Raw genomic sequence first — 13,291 nt, 5'->3', positions numbered from 1 at the left:
GGTATTTAAGAAACAAACCAAAGCCCAAGAAGCTTAAGTACCCAGTGTAACAGCTGGAGAGAGAGAGAGCCAGGATTCAGGCCAAAGCTAGGTCCATGCCTTCATTTCTCTGTTGTCTCCTTAGATTGCAGAGGTGACCTTCATCTTGGCCAGCTACATGAACCACTGCTCCACAACTGTGAACCCACCCACCACCCCTGCTGCTGCCTGCCAGCCATGGGAACTGGATGGACGACAGTCCTTTGCTTCTGTTCCCTGTGCTGCCAAGGGGCCAACGTTGCTGTGAATATTTCTCCTGCCCTTTTCCCCACCACCACCTGGTGCCTCTGGGATTAGACATGTATCCTCGGGTGTGATACTACTGTGATGGGTCTGGTAGCCCCCCGCAACCCGCCCCAGTTGTTCTGTGAAATGTGTACTTCGGTGTCCATGAAGCCTTTACTCTCCAGGTGCCTTATCATGTTCCAGGGCCAACCTTTAAAAATCCAGACCCAGTATAAAAACCACACCCCCCCATAAAAATACTGAGCTGTGGATGCTATTCAGTTCTAGACACAGGGTTGGCCCGCTGTCCCTGGTACTGAGGGCATCAGTGCTGTACGTCAGTTTTCCTGTTTTTTGTATTGCCTATGGTCCTCACGCGGGGATTTATACTTGAAGTTTTCCTGACATCCCTGAATGGGAGAGGACTAGAATTTCCAATTCACTTGAACTTCAACAAAAGCCTAGAGCTCACTCAGGCTGGACTTCCTCTCCCACCTGGGAGAGGTGTTGGCGGGGCTGGAGACAAAGGGGTCGACCCACCTTTCCCCTTCCGCTGCTACACATGAGGCATCAGTGGCGCCCTTCCGGGGCAGCGGCCCCTGTCCCTGCAGGACAAGGTGCTGTCCCCCGAGAGTGAAGCTGGTCTCCTCACACTGAACCGTCAGCCCAACCAAGTACAAGCAAGGGCAGGGGTGGGTCCACCCTGGCCTCTCCTTGTCTCATTTTAACGACCGGACAGGGCTCAGTGAAGGCTGTGCTTACTACTGTAGAAAGCGGGCATCACTTATTCCCCTGTTCACTGAAAGACCAAGCAAATGCATCCTGCTCTTTACTACTTTGTGAGGCCGCCAAAAATTACTCGGAAACAGAAGATCCCCCTCTCCAGGCTTGTGAGCCTGGATTTGCTTAAGACTTCTGGTGAACTTGCACTGGGAATTAGTTTGAGAGCAGAGCACACACATGTGTTATCTGATGCCTGAGAGCATCTGGTGAAAGAAATTGAAAGTTTCTTTCACCTTTTGCCTTCCTGATGATACCAATATCTTCCCACCCCCAAATGAGACCTGCTGTTGAGTGCAGAGATGATCTCGTCTCCGCCTTCCCCTGATAGGGAAAAAAAAAAAGACGAAAGAGTTCATTTATACTCTGATTTTCTAATACTGGAGAAACTGAGTTTTATTTCATAGCCCTAAGACAGCCTTATCATTTTTCAATAAAGTGCTGAACAAACTATATGAGTTTAGCAATAGCATCCATGAACCAAGCCTTTAACCCCAACAAAGTGTGTGGTGGGGGCACACTGCAAAAACTGCAAGGCTGGAACTAGTTTATCTGAACACCTCAGCTGCTGTAAGCTTCCCCTCTCTCACCCTTTAAACTGAGAAGCATGATGAAAAAGGCAGCACATCAGAGTGTCTGCCTCTTTTAAATGAACTGGACTTTGCCAGGCTGGCAATTTTATAGCTGCCTCCCATTTTGGTTTCTCCCTTTCCCCCAGGATTTGGGATTTAGCTGAGACATTTCTACCTCGAACAAGTCACATGTCACATGTCCCACAGGCTCCTGAATAACCCTTCCAGGGCTGGTGTAAAAGGCAAAAGTTACAGCTCTGGTTTTGTAATATCTTGAGTATCTCTAAGGCAAATAAGGATATTATCATCTACAGGACCCTGTACAGAACACAGGAGCTAGGTGGACAGCCACTAGACTTTTGTAGGACATTGCTTCCTACTAACCAGTCCCTGAAGGGCTTGTTTTTCTTTCTTAACTTTTCTACAGGGACACTGCATAGTTGGAAAAATTATCTTTTTCAAAAGAGCTGATGTCAGGAGTTTAAAAAAAAAAATCCCAAAGAAAAAGTAAGCAGGAATGGAGCTGTGTTCCTACTGAGTTTAGAGGGTCAAGCTGTTTTCCCTGCCCTGTCTTCTTCCCGACCCTTCAGGAATCCTCCCTAGTTTGTTGATTTAATACGAAACAGCCTTATAAACAAAGGCTTCTATAGTATGTATGTTTATCCTTCTTCAACATGTCTGGGAACCAAAGTCAAATTCTGTCTGGCTTTTTGTTTCATCCCTCTTGGCAAAAGAAGTTTCTGGAGTCATAGACAATGCTGAGTAACAAGAGTATTAATGTGCTTGACACCCTTGACTGAAACGCCACGATCATGTTTGTCAATAAAAAGCAGCTGTCTGAACCAAGCAGTGGTGTATGTTTTGGAAGAAGTTCTGTTTATTAAGAGAATCATCATAAAGTAACCCTGTACAGAGCACAGGAGCTAGTGGACAGCGACTAGACTTTTGCAGGACATTGCTTCCTACTAACCAGCCCCTGAAGGGCTTGCTTTTTTTCCTTCTTAACTTTTATACAGGGACACTGCACAGCTGGAAAAATTATCTTTATCGAAAGAGCTGATGTCAGTTTCCCATTTTCTATAAAGTCCAACAGAGAGTAAGCCCGAGTGTGCTCACAAAGTGCGCGTAGTCAACATTACCCTAACACAGTTTCGAGGTCTCCCCTCAATTGGTAAAATAAATAAAACCTCACATGAGGAACACTAAAATACACATTAATACTTTGCTCAATAGCACACAATAAGTTAGGTTTTCAGTCACTTTCTCTATGGCTCTGAGACCCACCACATCCATCCTGGTTTCTCAGACTGTGTCCACTTGAAGGTTTAAAATACAGAAAATAAGCCAGCCACTGTGGCTTAGGAGTCTCCTCTGGAAGACAATACTGGCTTTCTGAATGCTGGGACTCATGGCCTCGTTGATGTGGCTTTCTGGTGTGCCAGGATCTCCTGGCAGCTCCTGTACACTTCAATCAAGCAGTCCAGCCGGGGCTTGGCACTCTGAATTTCAAAGGGGGAGAAATGCAGAGTCACGATGAGCGTAAGAGACCGATTAGTGGTGGTGCGTCCACGTGCAACCTTGACCTCTCACCCACAACCCGGGGGGTCTAAACGGCACAGGTGTGGACTCAGAGAGGCAGAGGTGCAGGCCTCACAGGACTTTGCTGGGAGTAATCCCTAACCAGGCCCACAGCCCAGCCTGGGAACTGTGGGAAGCAGGAGCTCAAAAGACAGTTTTTAATCAGTCTAAATTTCATGATATCCGCCTAAGAGCAAGAAAGGGGAGTAACAAGGACAGACCCTCTTGGGAAGTGTCATGAGCTGTGAAGCAGCTCTGAGAGACAAGAAGGGCACTTTAATATGTAAATACTGCAAATTATTTTGTGTAATGAAATATAATACAATCAAATTAAAAGAAAAGCCACAGAATGAGAAAAATGTATGTGGAAAGCATATTTAATAAAAGTTGGCTACCTAAAATAAATTGTTACAATGCATAAGCAATATGTAGTATCTGCCTGACTAATAGAGGAGATGGATAGTTTAAAACAAGAGAAAATACTGATAGGTAAAACTTACAAGGAAATATAAAAGTCTGTTATTTAAAGAGATACAAATTTAGTAACACTAAATTCCTTTAACTATATACTAAAAAACAGCTAAAACTACTGTTAGACAAGACTACATAAAAACAAGCACAAATTCCCAAAAGTATGGTAAAGTTGTCTAATCTCTAGAGCCAAATCTCAAACAGTATTATATTAGAATCTATGAAAGTATTCATAAGCTAATAAAATTTGAGATATAATGCAAAAGAATTTTAGCTGAGCTGCCTTAAATCCTTTGTAAAAAAGGCAGTGAGGCAGAATTAACTTCATACAGAACTTTATATACCTGTAAAATAATTTATTGTAATTATGTTTGTATAAGTGTTTTTCATAAGAGCAAAACCAAAAATAATCTGGATGTGGTTTTAAAAGCTAGCAAATGATGTGGCTAAATAAACTGATATTTTACATGATGATATAATTATTTAATAAGTATAATGGCTTTTGTAGATACATGAAAAAATACATATTAAAAAAGCAATTATGGCTGATTCACATTGTTGTATGGCAGAAACCAATACAACATTGTAAAACAATTATCCTTCAATTTAAAAAAAAAGTCAACTGAAAAAAAAAAGCAAGTCACCAAAATAGTGTACAACAGTCTGTATAGATCAGTAGCATCTATGTAAAATCATATATTGGGCTTCCCTGGTTACTCAGTGGTAAAGAATCCTGCCAATGCAGGAGACCCAGGTTCCATCTCTAGGTCAGGAAGATCCCCTGGAGAAGGAAATAGGCAACCCGCTCCAGTATCTTTGCCTGGGTAATCCCAAGGACAGAGGAGCCTAGAGGGCTACAGTCCATGGGGTCTCAAAGCGCTGGACACGCCTTAGTGACTAAACAACAAGAAAAATCACAGACTGGCAGACTGACAGAGTCGAAGCAGGTGACTGATGATATATGTGCAGAAGCTGCTGTATATGTATTATTATCTCTAAAGTTTGTATAGGTTCCTATTTCTGAAAGTTTTATCTGCCTCAGAAAGGAATTCTGAAATAACATTCTAATTCTTAGTAAAAATAGCCCTCAGGAATCCTTAAATATTCTTGACAATAGAAGATTACGTTCCTACTGAACCTAAGAAGCAGCGGATCTCTGAGAGAAGGGGTAAGGTAAAGGACTTCTCTGGAGAAAAAACTTAAGAAAAGTCTCTGCTCACCTGGAAGATGGGTACCACTTGGGATATCCCATGGGGTTCCACTGGATCTTTCAATAAAATGCAGAGATAGTAAATCACCTTCTGCTGTAAGAAAAATAAACCAAACAGGAGATCTAGGTGAAACTCAGTTTTCTCAAAACTTTTCATAAATAACACTTGATAGCTTCTGAACTGAGAGAGAGAGGTATATTCTCATTCTTTAGAGGAAAAAACACAAAACAGCAACAACCAGAGATGATTCTGAAGCTGGGCTAGAAAATAAAGTGGAAATACTAACTCCCTACCCAAGAAAACCGACTGCATCTCTTTAAGAATACAGGGCGTATGTTTTCAATACAAGTTTACTTTTATGGCTTAAAGACATCCCACCAAAAAGAAAACACTCTACGTACTAGTACACGGAGCCCTTAAGTTTAATTCTGTGACTCGAGGTATTAAGACTCAGATCCAGACACACCCCATGGGCTGCCTCCTCTAGGGAGGCCGGTAACATTTACTGATTTAAATACTTACCATGTAAATAGCCTCATTAATGATGACATCCTTCACCTTGCCCATCTCAATGAAGGTGGTGCTTTCTTTGCCTGAGGCATAGGAGGAGGTCATCTGGATGCCCAGGGAATCAATGATTAACAGAGTCTCGTGGTCAATCTTTACAAAATGGAGGTAGCCAAGCAGGCCTAAGAGAGTGATGAAGATGGCAGCAGAGAGAATCATGCTGTTCTGAAGAGAGAGCCAGACACAGGCAGTTAAGATTATCAAGTGTTTCTCTGCTGGTTAACAAGTCAACTCCAGACAATGTGGAAAAAAGCCTTTGTTCTCCGGTGAGGTGAATGGATAGGAAGAATGTGCGTGAAGGAAGAGGAAGCTACTTTTATTTGGGCTCTGCAGTGCAAGGAAAGCACATGATAAGACACATCCAGACAAATGGACAGGTCTGGGGAGGAGAACCTCCCTCACACTATTCTCCGAGACTTTTCTTCCAAACTTGGAACTTAAGGACTCAGATTTTTTTCTTCTCATCTTTCATCAGTAAAATGTGTAGCAAAATCTCAGACTGAACAGTAATAAATAAAATGCTTAGCACAATGCAGCAGATAATACTCAACATCCACTCCTGCTTCCTAATACTCTTGCCAACGACTGGTTCAGAAATGGGCCAATGACACAACTCTAGCCAATGACATATAAGGGGAAGTCTGCTGAAGGGCTTTCTAGAAAACTAAGTCCATCTCAAGAAAGAGATCTAAGGAAGAGAAGGCCCCTTCATCCTGAAGTTTTGCTGCCCGGAACTACAAGGCCTCTGCCAAAACTGTGTGGAAAGCTGAGCCGAGGACAGGTAAAGGCTAGAAGATTGGTAAGATGGAAAAACTAAAATCAACCGAGCCTCTTATGCCCTCTAGAGTCCTTCTTCATCTTGGTTTCTGGTTTTGTTAAATAAGAAACATCTTACTATTCAGGGCCCTTTTGGTTATTTTGGGTTATTTTGACTGATATGTTAAGGCTGACTGACTAGCTGAAATGACTAAGGATAGTGTTAAGGGTCCCCAAAATGGTATTTATTTCTTTGATTCTAAGAACCTTTTAACATTTCTGAAGTTGAAGTGTGTTTTTCTATCGAGGTATGTTTGTTTTCCTTTTTTTTTTCCCCCAAAAAGTTATTTAGAAGGATGGCACAGGGAAAAAAAATCACTGATGACCTAGAATCACAAGAGATTCACTAATGTATGGCTGACATTCCTTGAGGGCAGGAGGTGTTTTACTAATCTTTGTTACTAACAAGATACCCTCTCTGACCTAACTCTAGTCAGACTTGTTGAACAATGCAGGCCTTGTTGGCCAAGTTGTAGCAAGACTCTTGCTAAGTGAGTTTAGAGAAGACACTCACCTTGGTTATCTGATCACCCTGGCCTGCCTTCAGCAAGAATCCTGTTGAATCAATTTAGCCAGAATCCCCCATTTATTCCTCATGTTTCCTTTTAGTAATTTTGCATCTATTGACCACTGACCCTGCTCTTTGGCTACAAATTTCTACTGGTCCCTGATGTATTCAGAATTGAACCCAACCTTCAATACTGAGGTCTCTTTTCTCCCATTGCAATAGTTTCTGAATGAAATCTGTTTTTACTGTTTTAACTACTGACCAGCTCTGGTTTTCCTTCAAAGTACCTTTACTTCTTTCTACATAACACATAGTTAAGAGTGAGATAAGAAGTCCAGAAACTATTTGGGCCTGTGATCTGCTTTTGTCTGGTCCACATTAAGCTAAAACTGTTTCTGGGTTGGTTTTTTTTCACATTTTTTGAAGGGTTGATAAAGAAAATGAAACAGAAGAATATGAGACAGAGGCCTGCAAAGCCTAAAATATTTACTGTTTGACCTTTTTAAGAAAAAGTTTGCTGACCTCTGCACTAGATAATTATTTGTTAATTAACAAATGGAGGATGGAGAAATCTATGTGCTGGGTCTTTGATGGGCCCAGAAATACCTACTTTGAGTTAATTAAATGTCTAGTACCTAGTACAGTGTCTTGTACATAATGTGAACTGAATAAGCATTAAGGAAGAATGGAGAGAGATAAACTTCTGGCCCTTACAGATTTATTAGAGGCAAGATTAAAATATATAAAATATTTTTGGAGAATACTATGATATAGAAGTGACTAAGACAGGATTAACAGAGAAAGAAAAAAAGCAAGAGAGAGAGAGATTAAAGCACACAGGAATATCCTATGAAGACTTCTAAGGAGATAGGATTTAACTGGTGCTGAGGAGGTGGTGATTATTGACAGATATACTTAGCTGAGAAAAGGAAGGGGGAAGAACATTCCAAGTTGGAATATGTAAGGTAAAAACCTAGAATTCTAATAGAACTGTGAATTTAAAAACTGGGAGGAAAGTACGAATGAAGAATAAGTATATACTTACGGGATTTTAATATTTTTAAATTTTTTATTTTATTTTGGAGTATAGTTGATTTATAATGTGTTAGTTTCAGGTGTAGACAGAGTGATTCAGTTATACATATTCATATATCTTCACATTTTGAAATTCTTTTCCTATTGAGGTTATTACAAAATATTAAGTAGAGTTCCCTGTGTTATACAGTAGGTCCTTGTTAGTTGCCTATTTTAAATATAGTAGTGTGTATATATCAATCCCGAACTTCCAATTGATCCCTCCTCCCTTCTTTCCCCTATGGTAATCATAAATTTGTTTTCTAAGTTTGTGAGTCTGTTTCTATTTTGTAGGTAAGTTCATTTGCTTACTTGGGGGGGTCTGATCCATATCAGCTTTCCTATAGAGTAATCACTGCCCAAAACTTTATTACCCCTGCATTTTTTATACTTATTTTTCTTTCTGAAATTCTAATAATTCAATATTGGTTTGGATTGAAGTAAAGCCACATGTTTTAATGAATTCCTCCAACAGATTTCTTCTTATACAAGCTGAGATTCATACTCTGATTGATAGTTTTGAATAGGAGGAAAAATAGAAATTCTGATCCACAGAGCCCTTAAGAAGTGCTGCAGTGGAGTTTAAAGGAGGATAAGGTAATAGAGGAAAACAACAGAATGGGAAGGACTAGAGATCTCTTCAAGAAAATTAGAGATACCAAGGGAACATTTCATGCAAAGATGGGCTCAATAAAGGACAGAAATGGTATGGACCTAACAGAAGCAGAAAATATTAAGAAGAGGTGGCAAGAATACACAGAAGAACTGTACAAAAAAGATCTTCACGACCAAGATAATCACGATGGTACGATCACTCACCTAGAGCCAGACATCCTGGAATGTGAAGTCAAGTGGGCCTTAGAAAGCATCACTATGAACAAAGCTAGTGGAGGTGATGGAATTCCAGTTGAGCTATTTCAAATCTTGAAAGATGATGCTGTGAAAATGCTGCACTCAATCTGACAGCAAATTTGGAAAACTCAGCAGTGGCCACAGGACTGGAAAAGGTCAGTCTTCATTCCAGTCCCAAAGAAAGGCAATGCCAAATAATGCTCAAACTACTGCACAATTGCACTCATCTCACACGCTAGAAAGTAATGCTCAAAATTCTCCAAGCCAGGATTCAGCAATACATGAACTGTGAACTTCCAGATAGATGTTCAAGCTGGTTTTAGAAGAGGCAGAGGAACCAGAGATCAAATTGCCAACATCTGCTGGATCATCGAAAAAGCAAGAGAGTTCCAGAAAAACATCTCTTTCTGCTTTATTGACTATGCCAAAGCCTTAGACTGTGTGGATCTCAATAAACTGGAAAATTCTGAAAGAAATGGGAATACCAGACCACCTGACCTGCCTCTTGAGAAACCTATATGTAGGTCAGGAAGCAACAGTTAGAACTGGACATGGAACAACATACTTTTCCAAATAGGAAAAGGAGTACATCAAGGTTGTATATTGTCACCCTGCTTATTTAACTTATATGCAGAGTACATCATGAGGAACGCTGGGCTGGAAGAAGCACAAGCTGGAAAAGATTGCCGGGAGAAATATCCATAACCTCAGATATGCAGATGACACCACCCTTATGGCAGAAAGTGAAGAGGAACTAAAAAGTCTCTTGATGAAAGTGAAAGAGGAGAATGAAAAAGTTGGCTTAAAGCTCAACATTCAGAAAACTAAGATCATGGCATCTGGTCCCATCACTTCATGGGAAACAGATGGGGAAACGGTGGAAACAGTGTCAGACTTTATTTTTCTGGGCTCCAAAATCACTGCAGATGCTGATTGCAGCCATGAAATTAAAAGATGCCTACTCCTTGCAAGGAAAGTTATGACCAACCTAGATAGCATATTAAAAAGCAGAGACATTACTTTGTCAACAAAGGTCCGTCTAGTCTAGGCTATAGTTTTTCCAGTGGTCATGTACGGATGTGAGAGTTGGACTGTGAAGAAAGCTGAGCGCTGAAGAATTGATGCTTTTGAACTGTGGTGTTGGAGAAGACTCTTGAGAGTCCCTTGGACCGCAAGGAGATCCAACCAGTCCATTCTAAAGGAGATCTCTCCTGGGTGTTCATCGGAAGGACTAATGCTAAAGTTGAAACTCCAATACTTTGGCCACCTCATGAAAAGAGTTGACTCATTGGAAAAGACTCTGATGCTGGGAGGGATTGGGGGCAGGAGGAGAAGGGGACGACAGAGGATGAGATGGCTGGATGGCATCACCAACTCGATGCATATGAGTTTGGGTGAACTCCAGGAGTTGGTGATGGACAGGGAGGCCTGACGTGCTGCGATTCATGGGGTCACAAAGAGTTGGACACGACTGAGCGACTGAACTGAACTGAAGGTTACTTAGCCCTGGACATTGATGAGGGTTAAGTAGGATATACCAGGATGAGATAGATAAGTACAAAAGGGAGCTGGTGTAAAACAAACCTCCTATTTAAAAATTCTGCTAAGCAAGCCATCAGATAACCTTGGGTTTGAAGCCCTGGTAGGCCATTTACTAGTTTTATCACTTCAGATAAGTTACTACTCTTTCTGAGTCTCGGTTTTCTTCTCAGGTTGAAATAAGGCATTCAGTAAAGCAGCTGGCACTCAGTGGGCATTTAATAAATATATGTTCCCTCCTCCTCACATGACTATGTGGATAGAACTCAGGGTAGTACTGAAATTCAACTATATTATATATTAAATTTTTTAGGGGGCAGGAGGAAGAACTATCCTGGCATTTCAACCAGTTCAACTGACTTATAAACTTTTAGATACAACTGATACAAATAAGGGTCTTAATTTTGTGTATATGTATACTAAATTACCATGCTCTGAAATATGCTCTGGTGGCTTTTTCAAAAAGCTAATGGGGGACACTTCCCTGGTGGTCCAGTGGTTAAGAATCCACCTTGCAGTGCAATGGATGGGGGTTGGAACCCTGGTTGGGTGAACTAGGATCCTACAGGTCACGGAGCAACTATAATAAACAGGCAGCTGCAACTACCTGACACATCCAAAATAAAAAAACAATTTTTTTAAAAGAAAAACAAATAGATGCAGTATTGAAAACAATACCCAAATTACAGAAATAAATAGCCTTGCTGTACTTAGCTCTGGTCAGATCACTCCTGGAATAAGATATGTCACTCAGGACACTACATATGAGACTAAGTTAAAAATGAAAAGGGCATTTAGGATGATTCCTTTTATTTGAGAGTTGTCACAATGCTGCTACCTATGAACCTCACAATGCTGTGACGTTGGCATAGCAGGTATCAATTCCATTTTAGAGGTGTGAAAACTGAATGTGAAAAAACACTGATGGTAATGAATCTGGAAATTAAGCACAGAAACACTCATCTCTGAAATCTCACTATTCCTTAGAAACTACTTGGAAGTGGGGTAGTGATTGTGGGGTGGGGGAGGTTAGACCGCCCTGAAAAAGAGAGATTATTAACCTGCATGTGAGAACTGCGGAGGCAAAGGCAATTTCTCGAAGACTGTAAAAGGTGCTGTCAGCAGTGATTCCCGTGAGGAGTGGAAGTGATGGGTGAGGACGATCCACCCACCTAGTTCTCTGAACTCTTGGAACTGAACTACCGTGAGCCTGTAGTACACAGAGCACCTGGAAGTTAACGTTTTAGGCAGTCGAGCAAGGACGAGATGGATGCTGAGTGGAACCACAGGGCAGAGAGCAGCGACCCCGGAGGCGGGATAAAGTACAAGAGCGCAAAGTTCACTCAACGTTAAGGAAGGACGAGAGCTGTCCAGCAGCGGAATGGCGTCCCCAGAACCAGCGAGTTTCTGCCCTCCAGGCCGCACGACTGTAGGAGGGTCCGGCGAGAGCTCTGGGCTCGAGCCTAAGACTCCAAAGATCCTTCCAAACCCAAGCCCCCGACTCCGATCGCCGGAAGGGGCCGGCCTTACCTCACAGAGTGTGAAGAGTCCGTAGGCCGCCAGCCACACGGTGCAGGTGACAGCGGTGAGCGAGCGCAACGAGATCCGAGGGCAGATGAGGCAGAACTCTAGGCAGGAAGGGGAGTAGTATCGGCGGCGCAAGGCCAGGCGGCCGCCGCAGATATCTGAGAAGCTCCGCTCGTCCTCCATCGCCGGCTCGCCCGCGCCAGGCCCAGCCATGCCGCGCCGCTCCAGCGCGCCCTCCAGCGTCCTCTCGCGGGCTCTGGACTCACTTCCCCGCCGCGGAGTTGGCCACGCCCCTCCTCTGGCGGCGCGCAGCCGCAGTTCGGCGCGGACGGCGGCGGAGGCCCTTGAGGGGTTGTCTTTTCACGCTTTGCGCGGCCGGGATTCTAAGTATATATGCCACCGAGATTCGTAGGGAGTGCCAATGCCTGAGCGGACAGATAAAAACCGCGATTAACGTGCTCTCCGCTCGACAAACTGATTTTTATTTCCAAGCTAAAGTACGCTCCCCAGGAGGCAGGCAGCAGGTATTCGTTCATACCAACTCAATTTATTCATTCATTCCGGTGCCAGGCCGTTTTAAGTGCTGAAGGTACAGAGGTGAACAGGATCGACAAGGTCCTTGGCTTCAAGCAGCTTCCTTCCTATTGAGAAACAATATAGAAATAATTCCAGGGAGTGTTGTGGCAGTAATATGACCTGCAGGGGTGGCTTGGGGAGTCAGGAAATTCTCAGAGAAAATATACCAGAGCTGCAAGGATATGGAGCCAGACTGGTCTCTGGGAACTCTGGAAGAAGAATTTGCCAGGAAAGGAGGGCCATTAAAGACAAAGCCCCCGAGGCTGAAACAGGATTGGCTATTGGAGGAATCAATAGGTCAGAGAGGCGAATGCGAGGGAAATGCAGTTGGAAGTTAGGGAAGTATAGGTAGGGGTCAGATCCAGAAGAGTCCTGTAGGGCCTGGTGAGGGGGTCTGGATTTCATTGCCTAGTTTTCTCTCCCAGACCACTAAGTGGAGCACTGAGTAGGCAGACAAGTCCCGGCTGGAAGGGTTAGCAAGAGTGGAGGATGCAGAAGGTATGGATAATAAAATTACTAAACTCATGAGTAATAGAGACTTGTGGATTCCCTTTTCTTTTTTATTTGGAACGTGGCCCAAGAGTGCCTGTGTGGCCCGTTAAAAGAATCGTGGTGCTTCAGCCCTGAGGCAGCATCGTGTATTAAAGAATTTGTGTATAAAGATGAGTGGTATAAAGGACTCAAAAGCTGATGAAAGTCAGGTTCAGTTTCTCCATCTTCATCCAGGATTTTGTTTTCCTTTTTCTTCAAGCATTATTTTGTTTTTCTAATTTTATTTCTGTATATTGAATCTTACCAAGCAATACACCCCTTTCGTTTTTGTAAATATCAAGTGATGTCTTTTATAATGGTAAAAGTGATGTTTGCTTATTATGGAAAATTTGAACAATACAGAAAAGAAGAGGGACTTCCCTGGTAGTCCAGTGGCTAAGACTCTATGCTCCCAATGCAGAGGT

The 13,291-nt window shown here is 42.5% G+C and overlaps 2 protein-coding genes across 5 annotated transcripts in view; one reads left to right on the top strand and one right to left on the bottom strand.

Annotated features, from left to right (window-relative positions):
• PLEKHH1 (pleckstrin homology, MyTH4 and FERM domain containing H1) overlaps window positions 1-2,218 on the top strand; it is a 56,169-nt gene extending 53,951 nt beyond the window's left edge. The window contains exon 29 of the mRNA XM_055437401.2: window positions 125-2,218. Coding sequence (XP_055293376.2) covers window positions 125-286 — 162 coding nt within the window. The 3' untranslated portion in view covers window positions 287-2,218. The remainder of the gene's footprint in view (window positions 1-124) is intronic.
• A 215-nt stretch (window positions 2,219-2,433) lies between these two features.
• Window positions 2,434-12,039, bottom strand: PIGH (phosphatidylinositol glycan anchor biosynthesis class H). Of its 4 annotated transcripts, none has more exons than XM_088839524.1 (5): window positions 11,763-12,039; window positions 11,294-11,442; window positions 5,399-5,603; window positions 4,886-4,966; window positions 2,434-3,115 (listed from the first exon to the last, which is right to left on the bottom strand). In XM_088839524.1, the coding sequence occupies exons 1-5, from the start codon at window positions 11,970-11,972 to the stop codon at window positions 3,023-3,025; spliced, it is 738 nt and encodes a 245-aa protein (XP_088695650.1). In that variant the 5' UTR covers window positions 11,973-12,039; the 3' UTR covers window positions 2,434-3,022. The 4 variants fall into 4 exon arrangements, with proteins under 4 accessions (XP_088695650.1, XP_088695649.1, XP_055293385.1 ...); XM_088839523.1 differs by having other exon boundaries at window positions 4,886-4,969; window positions 11,763-12,033; XM_055437410.2 differs by lacking the exon at window positions 11,294-11,442 and having other exon boundaries at window positions 5,399-5,608; window positions 11,763-12,028.
• Window positions 12,040-13,291: the final 1,252 nt, after the last annotated feature.

Source organism: Moschus berezovskii, chromosome 9, assembly GCF_049115385.1.
Source record: "Moschus berezovskii isolate FMDL1 chromosome 9, NW_MosBer_1.0, whole genome shotgun sequence".
Lineage (NCBI taxonomy): Eukaryota > Metazoa > Chordata > Mammalia > Artiodactyla > Moschidae > Moschus > Moschus berezovskii.
This window is presented reverse-complemented; position numbering and strand designations above follow the sequence as displayed.

Bases quoted from the DNA above. Each gene is read 5' to 3' on its own strand.
- PIGH (XM_088839523.1), bottom strand. From the start codon at position 11,972: ATGGCTGGGCCTGGCGCGGGCGAGCCGGCGATGGAGGACGAGCGGAGC. The intron at 5,604-11,293 runs GTTAATAATCTC...TCTTCAGAACAG, and splicing joins TCCGCAGTTCTCACATGCAG to CATGATTCTCTCTGCTGCCA. The intron at 4,970-5,398 runs GTAAGTATTTAA...TTTTTCTTACAG, and splicing joins TTAATGAGGCTATTTACATG to CAGAAGGTGATTTACTATCT.